Source organism: Cannabis sativa, chromosome 4 (genome assembly GCF_029168945.1).
Source record: "Cannabis sativa cultivar Pink pepper isolate KNU-18-1 chromosome 4, ASM2916894v1, whole genome shotgun sequence".
NCBI classification, from domain to species: domain Eukaryota; kingdom Viridiplantae; phylum Streptophyta; class Magnoliopsida; order Rosales; family Cannabaceae; genus Cannabis; species Cannabis sativa.
The window spans coordinates 68,226,685-68,243,582 of record NC_083604.1 but is presented as its reverse complement, the minus strand read 5'-3'; the positions used below and the strand labels follow the sequence as shown (position 1 = coordinate 68,243,582).

At 35.5% G+C, this 16,898-nt stretch overlaps 1 protein-coding gene across 1 annotated transcript; it reads left to right on the top strand.

Annotated features, from left to right (window-relative positions):
- Positions 1–11,537: 11,537 nt before the first annotated feature.
- LOC133037342 (ABC transporter G family member STR2-like) lies at positions 11,538–16,507 on the top strand. The gene is made up of 3 exons (XM_061114387.1): positions 11,538–12,768; positions 14,145–14,893; positions 15,512–16,507. The coding sequence occupies exons 1-3, from the start codon at positions 12,283–12,285 to the stop codon at positions 16,497–16,499; spliced, it is 2,223 nt and encodes a 740-aa protein (XP_060970370.1). The 5' UTR covers positions 11,538–12,282; the 3' UTR covers positions 16,500–16,507.
- Positions 16,508–16,898: the final 391 nt, after the last annotated feature.

Sequence of the window (16,898 nt, the reverse complement as noted above, 5' to 3'; positions counted from 1 at the left end):
ATTGTCTTTGAGATGCTGTAAGATGTCGTCCCTTGTCAACAAGTCTTCCTCTACCGCTTGAACAGTTGTGGACCCTTGAATATACGTCGGAATGGATGGAGGTGTTCGGCCATATACCGTCTGAAAGGGAGTCATTGCAATAGCGGAATGGTGGCTCGTGTTATAATGATACTCTGCCCAACACAAAAACTTGCTCCATTGTTTGGGATTCTCGGCAATTAAAGCTCGAAGATATTGCTCCAAATAGCGGTTCGTAACTTCCGTTTGACCATCCGTTTGGGGATGATAAGCTGAGCTCATTTTCAACTTAGTGCCCATAAGCTCAAATAGCTTCTTCCAAAATGCACTAGTAAACACCGGATCTCTGTCACTCACTATAGTTCTCGGTAATCCATGGAGCTTAATGACCATATTGCTGAATAATTCTGCCACTTTTGTGGCTGAGTATTGACGGGGCAAGGCACCAAAGTGTGCATATTTTGTGAAGCAATCAATCACGACCAAAATGTTTGTGACGCCATTAGAGTTAGGAAGGCCTACAATGAAATCCATAGCTAAGTCCTCCTAAACTCTCTCTGGAATGTCTAGCGGTTGAAGAAGACCATATGGTGCCGAAGTTGAATGTTTCACCGTTTGACAAATAGTGCAAGTGGCCACAAATTGCTTAACATCAGATCGCATCCCATGCCAAAAAAATTTGCTCCTAAGCGCAAGTAGGTGCACTCTATGCCCGCATGGCCTCGCATTGGTGTATCATGGAACTCATGAAGCAGTTTTTGTTTCAGATTAGAATAAGCACTAATAAAAAGTTTTTGGCGGTAGTACATGAGGCCATCTCTCTGAGAATACAAAGTAGCATCAAGCTGTCCCTGCTGCAATTGAGTGTGAAGAAGCCTCAAATCTGGGCAAGTAATATTCTCCTGCTGTAATTCCTCTAGAAAATCATAACAACCAGCACTTTAACCGATCAATAATGATGAAGAAGGTGTCTCAAACTTTCGGGAGAGGGCATCAACAGCAAAATTTAATGTACCCGCTTTGTATTCAATAGTAAAATGAAAACCCAGCAGCTTATGAATGAACTGTTGTTGTTCCGGTGTTTAAATGACTTGTGTTAAGAGCTCCCGTAAACTTCTGTGGTCTGTCCTGATAATGAAATGGTGGCCTAACAAATACTGTCGCCATTTGTTGACTGCTTCAACTATCGCACGCATCTCCCTTAGATAAGCCGACGAACCCATGAAACGAGGTCCCAATTTCTTGCTAAAATAAGCCAATGGGTGGCCATCCTGCATTAAAATAGCTCCTATGCCGACGTTAGATGCATCTGTTTCAACTATAAATTCTTTAGAAAAATCAGGCAACTTGAGTACGGGTGTCTCGGTCATCGCTTTCTTGAGATGGGCAAAGGCAGTAGCAGCTTCGGCAGTCCATTTAAAATTGTCTCGCTTCAGTAAGTCAGTCAGAGGGGATGCTATTGTTGCATAATGAGATACAAAGCGGCGGTAATATCCTGTAAGACCCAAGAATCCACGTAGTTGTTTCAAAGAAGTAGGCACAGGCCATTCGTTCATGGCTGTAATCTTTGATGGATCAGCCTGCACACCATTTGAAGATACCAAGTGGCCTAAATATTCAACTCTTTTCTGGAAGAAATTGCATTTACTGGCCTTAGCAAAAAATTTAGTATCCTGGAGCACTCGAAGGACTATGGCCAGATGTTGAGCGTGGTCGGTCTCATTGTTGCTGTACACAAGAATATCGTAAAAAAAAAACGATAACAAAATGTCGAAGGTAGGGTCTGAAAACCTGATTCATAGCTGCTTGGAACGTCGAAGGGGCATTTGTTAGCCCAAAAGGCATCACAACAAATTCGTAATGGCCTTGGTGCGTCCTGAAAGATGTCTTGTGAATGTCCCTGCGATCCATTCGTATTTGATGATAGCCAGCTCTCAGATCTAACTTGGAGAAGACGGTAGCACCACCCAGTTCGTCGAGTAGTTCGTCTATTGTGGGAATGGGGAAGCGGTCTTTAATGGTGAGACCGTTCAACGCTCTGTAATCCACGCAGAATCGCCATGACCCGTCTTTCTTTTTAACTAATAGCACAGGTGAAGAATAGGGGCTAGTACTTGGTCGAATAAATCCAACATCCTGCATCTCTTGCACCAGTTTTTCAATAACGTCCTTTTGAAAATAGGGGTACCGGTAAGGTCGCACGTTTACAGGTGCCGAGCTTGGCTGTAGAAAAATGCGGTGATCCACCGAACGAAAAGGGGGCAACTGATTCGGTGTAGCAAAAACTGCTGCAAACTGAGACAATAAACCCCGTCCCTGTGGCGGAAAATGGGATTCAAGAGCTGCCAGATTAGTAATGTCATTCTCCTTAGTGTCCTCAGTTGTTTCGAGTCGAAATAAACCCCGAACTTCTCCTTCGCGCAGTAAGGTAGTGAGCTGTGTGTAAGTAAGATGGTTCCCAGAAATTTGAGTGGAACCCGATAGCTTAATAATGTTTCCCTGCCAAGTAAATTCCATGGTGAGTGCCTTGTGATCGTGAATGCACGGTCGCAAAGTTTGAAGCCATTGCATACCCAAAACGACGTCCAAGCCACAGATCGGAAGAACATATAGATTTACTATGAAGCAGTGCCATTGTAACCATAGCTCAACCTCCTTACAGAGCTTGTAACACAACATAAAATTTCCATTACCCATGTATACTTTGAAACGTTTCGTCTCTTCCCACGGTAAATTGAGTTGTGTAGCCAATGATTCTTGAATAAAATTATTATTGCTACCGGTGTCGACCAATACTTCGAGTAATTCATTGCCATGTTTCGCTGTAATGCGGAAAATTCTCGGGTTCAATGAATTAGAGAGCGAATTGAGACTTACTTCTTCTTCTGGACTGTCAATTTCATGTTCCTCCTCGTCAGCCCCCATGGATGCATCTTCCTCATCTTGAACGCACATAATCAACATTTTGTTCTTGCATTTATGACCATAATGAAACTTCTCTTCACATGTATAGCATAAGTCTTTCTCCCGACGTTCCTTCATTTCACTGGGTGATAATTTCTTAATTGGCAGAGAGATTGTATTGGGTGGTTTACCCAATGGTTGGATTGGAGGTGATGGAGGACCCGTACTCGGCTTGTATGTGGTCGAAAAAGTTGAATGTGAATTAGGTTGTTGGTAACTTGGTTTCGAGATCCACCCGGTTCTATTATGGTCTCGTTGTCGAGCGAACAGATCTTCATTGCGATCCTCGAATAATTGAGCTTTGGCCATAGCATCGGCTAAATTCGCAGGAGGTGCCATCAATAACTCTCGTCGGATTTCTAACTTCAGTCCCCAAATGAAGAAGTTCAAGAACATGGAGTCTGCCACTCCTGTGATACGAGGCATCAACATTTCGAACTCTTGTCTGTACTCCGAAACCTTCCCCGTCTGTGTGAGTTTCGAAATTCAACCCAAAGGATCGTCGTAAATGGATGTACCAAAGCGAAGTTGTAATTCCCTTAAGAAGGAATCCCAATCATAAATCGATCCACCTTTTTCCATCCATTGAAACCAGCTGGATGGAGGTCCGCCTAAGTGAAACGGAACAACCGCTAATCGCATTCCATAATCCACTCGGTGAAGATCAAAAAACTTATTGATCTTATAAATCCAATCGTCCACATTCTGTCCGTCAAAGCGAGGCACCTTAACTCGCAAGGTTTTGAGAATTGAGTTGATGTCTCGGCAATCTGATTCAGCATCGGAACGTCGGCTCCGTTCGCGAACTGAGTCTCTGCCCCCACTTGCTTCACCCACTTGGTTCACCGGCGATGGTTGAGAATTCTGGTTGAAGCGTTCATCGATCATCATCTTGATAGTCTCCATCTGGGATTCCGATCGTTGTTCCCACTTGAGGTCCAACGCCTGCAACAATGCAGCAATCTCCTCGTTCTTCATTCTGGAAAGAAAAAAAAAGGGTCAATGAAAGCACCAAATGTTAAGTAATTGCTCTCTTCGAGACAGAGCTAATCTCCAAACTTGCTCAAGGCAATTTCATTCACAGCATAAAAAACAAAATAGAGTCATACAAGAAATTTATATAATCTCATTACAATCCTCAATAGAAAATTCGGTTACTCCTACTCAGCTTACTTTCTCTCCCTTCATCGCGCCCATAACAGAACAAAGTCTCTCAACCAGCTTGGCTTGATCCTCTTCCTCTTACGGCTTGTTTCCCCCTTTTCAGCTTGGTCGATTTCACTGTTCACCTTCTCTTTCGAGCCTTCTGTGATGTGCTGAGCCGAAGCTTCTTCCCATTCTTTGACTTGCTGTATAATGGCTTCTGGGTCCAATTGTATTGGGCTGATTGTTTGTGGGCTGTCAACTTGGGCTTTGCTATCATACAAATTTATTGATTACAGTTCATTTTTTTTTCTTATTATCTTGTTCTTTTTCTAATTTCTTTATGCATGACTCCGATTTCTTTATTCATGTGAATTGAGAGAGTGGGAGAAACCGAGGTCATGCATTTTTGAAAAAGAGAATATTTTAATAAGAAATTTCATATCACAATTCAGCAAAAGAAGAAAAAATATATATATATATATTTCACATCATAGTTGGTGCATGTGAAAAAAAAAAAATCTTCAACGACATAGTATACTGATCATTTATAGCAGAAAACTAGAAAACATAATTATTTTCAATGCAAACGAGACAATAGTAATATACCCAAGATCTATTTGTATATAACATAGAACACAATAGTAATATATAATAATTAGGTATGTGTCCCTGATTGATCCATAGCAATTATCTCTGTTTGATCCACAACAGTTACTCCAATTTGATAGTGCAATACTATCAACTAAGTCTTCCTCCCTAGATCTCTAAATCAGAAGTAGTTTTATTTATCTGATTATCAAAAGGTATACAATTGTGATGAGACAATATGTATTTATAGAGTTAGGGAGGGGACTTAGCTACAAAACCCTAGTTGGGCTGGGCCTGCTCATCAAAGGCTTCAGTCAACTAGAAAAGCCCACACTTCTGCTTCATCTAGACTTTACACACAGATGCTAAGCCCATTAACAATTGATCACCAACAACATGGGCTAACACAGCAAAGAACTATCCAATCAACCCAAGTTTTAATAAAACCAATAAAACTTAATGTAAGCCCAAATAAAAAGTCTAACATTCTCCCACTTGGGCTACATTAATTTTAATACATATATATTATATATCAAAATAATTTTATTTGAAAATGACTCATGGGTTGAACAACAAGAAAACATTTGTGGCCACTTTAAAAAATGATAGTTCTCTGATAGCATCTCAACATACCGGTCCAATTTAACTTTTGATAATGAACTATGACAATCATAATGTTTTTAACTCAACAAAAGACATTCATAATCACAAATACCAAAGTATTAAATCGACATGGCCAATAAGTCTAGCAGTGTGGTAAGGAATTATGTTCAACATGTGATCAATTTAAAATAACATAATATCCTTATCAGTCCTCAATTTCACTGATACCGTGATGCTTAATAAATAAGCCAGTGAAATTCATCATACACCACTTAAAATAAGTTAGTGTCACTAAATATGCTTAAAGAATTAAGCCAACAACATATCATTGTCATTAAGCAAATATACTTAAAATACAATGATCACAACAAGATATGAACTACATGCTTTCAATTCAATCATTCTCGAGAATATAACAAAACCTAACTGAAAGCATAAACATCCAATAATCAAAAAGTATTGGCCCACAAAGTAGTTCATAACATCAACAAGTAAATTACATATAAATGTAATCTCAAAAGATAAAATAAGAAATTCCCACTAACCCAAAGGAACAAAAGATTATAAAATGCTCATATGAACAACATGTAATCAAACAATATGGCACTTAATCCTTTGGTTAGAGGATCTGCTAACATCAACTTGGTCTTTCAATATTCTATCACAATGTCTCCTTTCTTGACCAAGTCTCTAATAGTGAGATACTTTATTTCCATATGTTTAGAAGCACTACTAATCTCATTATTCTTTGAAAAGAAAACAACAATATTATTATCACAATAGATTAGTATAGGAGAGGAAATAGAATCAACTAGTCGTATCTCTAAAATCAAATTCTTTAACCATAAAGCTTGCAAAGATGCCTCATAACATACGACAAACTCAACATATATAGTAGATGATGTGATTAAAGTCTATTTAACACTTTTTCAAGAAATAGCAGCACCAACAAAAGTGAAAATATAGCCAGAAGTTGACTTTAAATCATCTACACAACCACCAAAATCTGAATCTGAATACCCAACAACTCGAAGATTGTCAACATGCTTATACACGAGCATAAAACTCTTCGTTCTTTGCAAATATCTCAAAACTTTCTTGGCTGCAACCCAACGATCATGGTCAGGATCAGATAAATATCTCCCAAGAACATCGACCATGAAAGCAATGTCAGGTCTAGTGCAAACCTAAGCATACATCAAACTCCCTACTACATTTGCATATGGGATATTCTTCATTGCTTCTCTTTTTAAGTCGTTCTTGGGACAATGTTGCTTAGTAAATTTGTCCCTTTCAAAATAAGAACGAATCAGCTTTACACAAATCCATGTTGAACCTTTTGAGCACACGATTAATGTAAGCTTCTTGAGGTAAGCCAAGAAATTTTCAATTCTTATCATGATGAATCTCAATCTCCAAAACTAAAGATGCCTCTCCAAGATCTTTCATATCAAAATTGGTAGACAGAAAACTTTTGGTCTCATTTAGTAATGACAAATCACTGCTGGCAAGTAAAATATTATCTACATAAAGAACAAGAAAAAATATGATGACTCCCACTGATCTTCATATAAATACACTAGTCAAACTTGTTCTCGATGAAACCCAACAGTGTCACAACCTTATCAAACTTCAAGTACCACTGGTGAGATGCTTGTTTGAGACAATAAATAGATCATTTTAATTTGCAAACTAAATTGTCATTTCTATTTTCCTCGAAGCCTTCAGGTTGAGACATATAGACTTGCTCACTCAATTCTCCATTCAGAACAACAGTTTTAACGTCCATTTGATGCAACTCTAAATCAAAATGCGCAACTAAGGCCATAATAATTTTGAATGAATCTTTAGTGGAAACATGTGAGAAAGTTTCAGTGTAATCAATACCTTCTCTTTGAGTAAAGCCTTTAGCCACTAAACGCGCTTTAAACCTTTCAATCTGTCCCCTTTTTATCCCTTTTAGTTTTTAAAATCCACTTACAACCTATTGGTTTGAAACCATCAGGTAATAGAACTAACTTCCACATATACATTATGTTTGTCCATGAACTTAATCTCATCATCCATAGCTTCTATCCATTTTGAAGAATGTGGACAATTGGGTGCTTCACTATAAGTAAGAGGTTCCATAAAATGACCAAGATCACATTCACCTTCTCCAAGGTAAATAGATTTATCATCACACCTTATTGACATTTTTTGTCTTTGAGATCTCCATATAGGAGGTACTTCTGGAATAACCTCTATTTGTTAACCACCATTTTGAATGACATATTCCACAATTGGAATTTCTTCAATAACAGGATCTTCATTAACAACAAAACCTTCTTCAATAATAGGTTCCTCATCAATAGTAGGACCCTTGTCATCTTAGATTTTAGGAGCAATATATTCATCAGCAATGGGAGTGTTATCAACTAGAGTAAGAATAAGACTGCTATTATTATCATCTCTTGAAAAAGAGATAGGAATAAAATTTCCTTTAGATGACTCCCCCATTTCAAGAGATGGTGAAGTAATATTTTCAGCAACATTAAATTCCAGAAATTTAGCAGTCTGAGATTCAACAATTCGCGTACCACGAGTAGGACAGTAAAAGCGATATCCTTTTGAGCGCATTGGATAACCAATGAAATAACAACGATTTGTTCTCGAATCTAACTTTTTCAAATTAGGATCATATATCCGTACTTCAGCTGGACAACCCCATACATGAAGATGATTTAGACTAGGCTTTCTCTCAATCCACAACTCAAAAGGATTTTGGAAACAGATTTACTGGAAACACGATTTAAAATATAAGTTGCAGTCATGAGTGCTTCACCCCATAAAAACTCTGAAAGATTTGTTCTACTTATCATGTTTCTGATCATATCCATGAGAGTGCGATTTCTCCTTTCAGCAACGCCATTTTTCTCAGTGAACCTGACATATTGTATTCAGAAACTACACAATTTTTTAGAAAATATTCAGCAAAAGGCCTCATGTGTTGTTTAGATTCTATATAACAACCAGAATATTCTCCTCCGCGATCAAAATGAACAAATTTTATGACTCTTCCCAATGATTTCTCAAGAACATTTCGAAAGATTTTGACTTTATCAAAAGCGTTGGATTGTCTCTGATCAGGTAGGTGAGGCCATAAGAAGAAAAAACATCGATAAAAGTTCTAAAATACTTGTTCGCACAACGTGTTGGAATAAGGTTTACCGATGTTAGTGTGGATAATCTCTTATAAAGAGTGACTATAGTGAGCGATCCGCTTTCTTATTTTAGTCAATTTTTTACCAAGACAATCAAGACAAGTATCACAACCAGAAACATCAACAGGAGAAAGAATTTTAGCTAGAAGTAATCGATCAATTCTTTCTTTAGAAATATGACCCGATTTATCGTGCCAGAATAATAAGGATGTTATCTTAATATAAGATTTCTTATCCACAATATTCACAATATTGAAAAAGGAAGCTAAGGAAGTCAATGATAATTTGAAAAGAATATCAGAGTAAAAACAGTTTCCAATTATTCGGAGTCAAACATAATGTCAACACTATAATTGGCAAAACGAAAAGAAAATCATTGTTTAACTATAAGCGGAAGCGAAACTGAATTACTTTAAAAGTAGGAATCAAGAAATTACTGTTCAAAACAATCTGAACACTAAACTGTAATTCAAGAATAAGTGTGCCAATATAGATAACATCAACTCTAACATAAGTGCCACTTTAAGCTTTGACTCCCTCTCACTTATCTTCTGAGATCCCTTAGCCCCTGGTTGTGGTTGCTTCTTTTCATATTTTCTTTATCCTTTGTTGGGCTTGAGTTGAGAAACAAAGTGAGAAGACTCATTCTTCTCATTTTGTTAGCTTGCTTTGCTTAACTTTATACTGAGAAATAAGGTTACTAACACTTTATATTTTACTATAAGTGTTTAGGTTGTCTTGATAAGGCTGAAAGAGGCAGGAAGTGCATGAAGAACTTGAAGAATAGTGTAAAAGTCGGGAAGAAGAATATTATAATCTTTCAACTTGTACTGAACATTAATAATTTTTAAAATAAAACCTCGCACTCCTTTGATTTATCATACTGAATGGTTGTCATTGCATTCATAAGATGTCCAATTGCAGCGATTTCACTAGTGTGAAATAGTTTTTCTTTGCTTTGAAATATTCATTAACATTTGTGGTGTTTGACAAACCACCAAAAGATGTTCAGGAATTAAACGTTTCACAGCAATGAGACTAAGATGATTTGAATTTTTTAATGTGCATGAAGAATTTTTGGGCAACAATTCTGATATTAGAATAAGATCAGCAGATTTTTTCTTCTCGAAGGCATAAGTCCAAATCTATTATGCCTAAATTAATTTTCACATCTCGTTTCTATGTCTTAAAGTTGGAAGCATTCAGAATTCAGATGAAACCGTTATTGTTGTTCGTAGAAAGGAGACCGAAAAATCCAAAAAAGTAAAACTTGAATAAGCAATATGAGCGATGCATTAGAAAATATTGTAGAGTCAACTGGTCATTATAAACTCCCCTTTGGGGTGAGAATATAACACACACATGATCTACCTTCATGAAGTTAACAACAAAGAAAAAATACATATCATTTAAGAATTTTATTACCTTTGGGTAAATAAATTTCTTAAAAATATGTATTAATTCAAGCAAAAAATAATAATAAATTTATATATTTAAATTATTACCTTTGGGCAAATAATTAAAATATATACATTTAATATTAACTCACTTCATGGAATGTGAACTAATATATGTAAATACTACCTTTGGGCAAGTAATTACACATATAGTCAACCAAAAGATATAATATTTTCTTCAACATGTGAAATTTGGTGATAAAACAATCATTGAAAATTAATAATTTTCAACCAAATTTTCAAAAGAGATATATTAATTGCTTTTATTATATTGATAATGAAAAAAAATAAAGTGTCCACCATAACACATTATTTTTGTATCAAACAATCAAGTTTTATAATTTTAGAACAACAAATAATGGAAAGATGTGAAAGAAAGAATATTGGTGGAGATTACATAGTCAAGATAAATCAAATAAGAGAGTGACTATATCTTATGGAACGAGAAGAAACCCAAAAAATTTTCTATGATTTATGGATTTTGAAAAATCATCAAAAATTATTTTTAATAATTTTTTAACTGCATAATTATCATTAAAATAATAATAATTATTAAACGGCGTCAAAAAATTAATTTAAAATCACCAAAAAATCAGAAATCAAATTCTAATAATGCTGGAAAAAAGAATCGTCGAAAACGGAGTCACGAAACTACCTCACTCTCTCTCACTCTCCGGCAGCCGCGAGTGGGCTTCGTCCCAGCAGGTTGTCTTCAACCTCCAGCAGTCTCCTTAATGCTGTAAACGGGTTTGTGCGACCCGGTTCAGAACCGTACGGGTCGGGATGAAATTCCGACCAAAAAAGTGATGAAACAGACGGGAAAAAGAGGGGTTTTGATTGATTTACAATTTCTAATAGATCTATGGTATTAATTTCATGCAACAACACATAAATTTAGGTAGATCTAAATTAAAACTAATCCAAAAACTAAAGAAGCAAAGTAACCCGAAAATTTGATCCAATTCGGAAATTAAACTTTTAGAAACATTTTAAATCAATGATTGATGAGATATGCACAATTAATTTCAGATTATAATCAATAGAATTAAAAAACACAAAATTAATTTCATAAAGAAAATATATAAACCGTAAAAGTTTAATCTTAAAATTCTCCTAAATCACTCAATAATTTTATGCAAATAATATATCAAAAGAAAGAGAATTTAATGAGGAATAAAACCCCTAAAATTTTAAGATTGAAAAACAAAAAATTCAACATAAAATAATAACGAAATTAATATGTAATTGAAAAAAAAAAATTAACATATACATATTAATGGTTATACAAATTATAGGTTCTAAATCATATACAATTGGCAATCTGATACCACATGTTAAAAAATTAATAATATACCCAAAATCTATTTGTATATAACATAGAACACAATAGTAATATATAATAATTAGGTATGTGTACCTGATTGATCCATAGCAATTATCTCTGTTTGATCCACAGCAGTTACTCCAATTTGATAGTGCAATACTATCAACTAAGTATTCCTCCCTAGATCTCTAAATCAGAAGCAGTTTTATTTATCTGATTATCAAAAGGTATACAATTGTGATGAGACAATATGTATTTATAGAGTTAGGGAGGAGACTTAGCTACAAAACCCTAGTTGGGCTGGGCCTGCTCATCAAAGGCTTCAGTCAACTAGAAAAGCCCACACTTCTGCTTCACCTAGACTTTACACACAGATGCTAAGCCCATTAACAATTGATCACCAACAACATGGGCTAACACAGCAAAGAACTATCCAATCAACCCAAGTTTTAATAAAACCAATAAAACTTAATGTAAGCCCAAATAAAAAGTCTAACACTTGGAACCTAAACAAAACTAGTTGTGTTCCGATATTGGACAACTACTGAAACTCTGTCTATTGTACAATGAAACGTTGCATTGACCAAACATATCAATATCTATTATTAAATTATACATTTTTATCCGTAGAAATGATTCAAATTTCAGATCCCTGGCCAAAAGAACAAACGCCAATAAAGCCAAAACAATTGATCGATGTAGAAAACAAGAAAAATATATTTAAAAATAATTTCATATCCATCTTTCCCCTTTTCGATTAAAACTATTTGAATTGGACTATTCCATAAAAACATTTCTTTACCCACTTTGAAAGTACCTCCTTAAAATGTCTCATGACCAGCTGTAGACATTTTTAGACCATTACTACTTGTTTTAATTGCCTCTTTATTCCCTTACCTCAAAATTGAGAGGCTAGGCTAATAAGCTAGATACCTCTCTCTCAAACCTCACACTACTACTACTACTAATCTATTATTACATGGCTAAAAATTACAACGATCACCGCCGTGACGCGGTGATTGACATAGCAAATAAGGCTGTGAACTTCACTGGTGGGTTAGAGTTCAGTGACTTGACATACACGGTAACGAAGAAAAAGAAGGTAGAAGGCAAATGGGAGAGCCAGGAAGTAGACTTGTTGCATGAGATACGTGGTTATGCGCCTAAGGGGTCCATCACCGCGGTGATGGGGCCGAGTGGTGCTGGAAAATCCACCCTTTTGGATGGTCTGGCAGGCAGAATCGCCAGTGGGAGTCTAATGGGCAGAGTGTGTTTAGATGGTGTAGTAATGAACCCAAGCATGATCAAAAGGACTTCGGCTTATATTATGCAAGAAGATAGGCTGTTCCCAATGCTTACAGTCTTCGAGACTTTGATGTTCGCAGCTGATTTTCGACTCGGCTCCATCTCTCGTACCGACAAGAAACACAGAGTGGAAAAACTTATCGAACAACTTGGATTAACAGTAAGTGATAAATTGATAATAATCATCTCTAACTTATAAAGAGTGAGAGTACTTTTCTTATTTTTAATCACATTTAAAGTGTATTGTTATAAAGAGAAATATGAGCACTCTAAATCATACATGAATACATTCTAGTAATACTTAATATTAAAAACATAAAGCCACACACATTATGGTATTACACAACTGAAAATACCAAATAACAATATTATTAATTTTAATAGTAGTACCGATGTGCACTAATAATCTTTAGCATTAATCTAATTTTTAATTTGAGTATTGTTATTAAGCACTATTGGTGCTAAGTACCTTTTAGACGTTAGCTTGAGATTGATTAGTGATATTCCCTAAAAGTTATTGCATTAAACTATATGAGACTCGATAATTAATTAGACCAATAAAAATATTGACATATAAAATGCTAAGCATCACTAGTACCTTTTAATTATCATTTCTCTTTTAATTGCCACCATTATACATATTGAAATGCTGAAGGGTACCATTAGTAAAATTTAATATTCAGTCTACTTATTTTAATTTAACTTATAGAAAATCGTTAACTAATTATAAAATAGTATAGGATAGATGTTATTAATCTTGGTGCCCCGTAATGATGCTCATATTTATAAGAAAAATACTAAGAGTATTTCCAATGGTAAAATTTTAGAGAATGTTTGGTAAGGTGATATATTATGTGACAAAATATTGAGATGCTATACCATTGTAGAGAAAATGATTTGCATGGATGCTATGTTGTAGCATTGATGCTATTTATTTTTTTTAATAAACAATTGAAGCTAAAAAGTTATTGTAGCTAAAAATTAGAATATATATTAAATAATAATGAGTGAGATTATAAATATAACATTTTAAAGAGTGTTATACATTTGAGTATTTTTAGAAGTAAGAGTGTTAAAAATAATGTGGAAGAGAGATAAAATAAAATATTATATTTTTAAATAATATGTAAATTTTTAACATTTTTAAAAAATATTACCACTAGAGATACTCTAAGAGAACACCACAAGATAATATATTGCTATTGTTGTATTTTAATATCAGGTCACATATTTAAATTTAATAAATAATAATATATTGCTATTGGTACATCACACCTTCAATTTTAACAAATAATATAAAAAATTGTTAATCAATTGACATCAAACCTTAAAATGCTAGAACATTTGTTATGTATGGAAGTGTACAATACTATAAAATTTCGATTGATCCAATATTTAGAATATATAATATTGTGTTGGACAACAATATTCTATTAACTGCATTAATCAATATACATCAAAATGATATATACTAGCTAGTAACATGGTACCGGCTTAAATCTAATTTTGTTTTTTTTTTTCTGCATTTTCCTCTAGTCAGCTCGCAACACCTTCATAGGTGACGAGGGAAGTAGGGGAGTGTCGGGCGGTGAGAGGCGAAGAGTTTCTATAGGTGTTGACATCATTCACGGTCCATCTCTGCTTTTCCTCGACGAGCCAACCTCGGGGTTGGACTCAACCAGTGCTCACAGCGTCATAGAAAAAGTTCACGACATAGCACGATCGGGCAGCACCGTGATCCTCACCATTCACCAACCCTCCTCACGAATCGTGCAGCTTCTTGACCACCTTATAGTTTTGGCTCGAGGGCAACTCATGTTTCAAGGCCCACCCAAGGATGTCACTGGCTACCTCAATAGAATGGGGCGAAAAGTGCCTAATGGAGAGAGCTCCTTAGAGAATCTTATAGATGTTATTCAAGAGTATGATCAGTCTGAATTGGGAGTTGAGGCTGTAGCTGAATTTGCGCGCACGGGCGTGAAACCCGCCAAGTTAAGGGAAATAGATGTTTCGGTTATTTCAACAGTAGTGCCATCATCACCAACAGCACTACCTCGCCGAGGGAGTCGTGATGGTGTTGCGAGGGGAGGCAATAAAAGGCTTCACTTGCATGCTAGTAAAGATAATGCTTCGGATTTTGATCGTAGTGTGAGGAGCCCTTATAATAATAATTCCACGTCAAGGTCGTGGGCTGCTAGCCATAGTGGTGTGGTGGAGAAACTAAAGTTTACTCCACCTCGGCCCAAGAATACTGCTCATCAAAAAGCTGCAGGCAACCCTATGAGGTAATAATTAAGCAGTACAATAAATTGAAAATAAATTAAAGAAATATTTTTAAAGATTCTTTTTCTTTTGGATATTTGGAGAAGAAAGAAAATGGAAGTTGAGATCTGTTATTTTAAGGAGAAATCTAGTTTACTATATAACACAACTTTATCATGCCCTTAAAAATATATGACATTAGAGAAACGTTAAAAGAAACTTTAGCATTACAATGTCATGTCGTTTTTTTGAATACTATTTGAAAATCAAACAATAATATATAAAATAGGTAACTTTTATTTTGTTAGGCATTTGTGCTTAGTTATACTCTTATCAATCAATGCATATTTCAGTAACTTATTTTAACCAATTCCTAGCTTAATTTCCTAGAGTTTGACTAGTAAAGTAACAAAAACAAAATTGTAGTGCTAATTATGAAATTTCAGTAACTGATTTTTCATCATATATATTTACATGTATTTTCAAATGATGATGATGATTATCATCATATCTAAAATGTACAAAGATTTCATGCATGCACCATTTACACATCTAGATATTTCCACACAATGAACATATACAAGCAATAATTATATGAGATAGGGAATAAGTTACAATTAATTAATTGTGTGTTTTTTCAGTTCATCACCGGGATATTACGCCTACTCAAGCGAGATCCTACCAGGCACACCAACCCCACACAGCAGTGACTACACAGTAAACGAGAACGATTACATGACACCAGGTGTGCTAGACAGCTCCATCATCAACTACGGTCCCAAATTCTCAAACTCATTTTTCCCAGAAACATGGACCTTAATCCGCCGCAACTTCATCAACATCCGCAGAACACCAGAACTCTTCCTATCACGACTCGTGGTCCTAACCGTCATGGGTTTCATGATGGCCACAATGTTCAAAGACCCACCAAAAACACTCCAAGGCATAACAAACAGAATCAGTTTCTTCATCTTCACAGTATGTCTCTTCTTCTTCTCCTCAAACGACGCCGTCCCAGCCTTCATTCAAGAACGCTTCGTCTTCGTTCGCGAAACCTCTTACAACGCCTACCGCGCCTCTTCCTACACCATAGCCGGCCTCATAACCTACCTTCCCTTTCTTGCTCTCCAAGCACTCGTCTACGCTCTCATCGTCTGGTTCGCCCTTAAACTCGACGGCCCTTTTCTCTATTTCTACATTGTTCTCTACGTTGCTTTGCTCTCCACCAATTCTTTTGTCGTCTTCGTTAGCTCAATCGTGCCCAACTACATATTGGGTTACGCGGCTGTGATAGCTTTCACAGCTCTGTTTTTCTTGTTTTGTGGGTATTTTTTGAACAGTCATGATATTCCTGTTTACTGGAAATGGATGAATAAGATCTCAACCATGACTTATCCTTACGAAGGTCTGCTGATGAATCAGTACCAGAACACCGTCGTGTTTGGAATCAATCCGAGTGATGGGACACCTGTGAATGGACAGAGTATATTGAAGAGTCTCGGGATTGATAGTGATTTAGGATCTAATAAGAAGTGGGAAAATGTTGTCATAATGTTGGGTTGGGCTGTGCTTTACAGGGTTTTGTTTTACTTGGTTCTTCGTTTTGCGTCTAAGAACCAGAGAACGTAAGAGAAATAGATATAATGAGAGAATTATATACTTGAAAATTTTATTTTATATAGGTCGACAAATTTATGAGCTTTTTACTTTAGGGTTTGGCTATTTGATATTATTTTTTTTTCTTCATGAAATCATCAGCTTATTACCAATGATCGCCTATTAGATTTTGAAATCGATGTTTTTAATTTAACATTCATATTCATATATCATTATGTGGAGAAGATGCTTCGATTTCAAGTATTTTAAAAGATAATTAAAATAATCTTTCAAAAGAAAGAAGATAATTAAAATAAAACCAATTATATAAGACAATTTTAAAATTTATTTAAATGAAGTAATACTTTTTTTACTTTCTATTTTACAACTATTTCTAAAGAAAAGTTAATCCATCAATTAAGTATGTGTTTT

Bases quoted from the DNA above. Each gene is read 5' to 3' on its own strand.
- LOC133037342 (XM_061114387.1), top strand. From the start codon at position 12,283: ATGGCTAAAAATTACAACGATCACCGCCGTGACGCGGTGATTGACATA. The intron at 12,769-14,144 runs GTAAGTGATAAA...ATTTTCCTCTAG, and splicing joins TCGAACAACTTGGATTAACA to TCAGCTCGCAACACCTTCAT. The intron at 14,894-15,511 runs GTAATAATTAAG...GTGTTTTTTCAG, and splicing joins GCTGCAGGCAACCCTATGAG to TTCATCACCGGGATATTACG.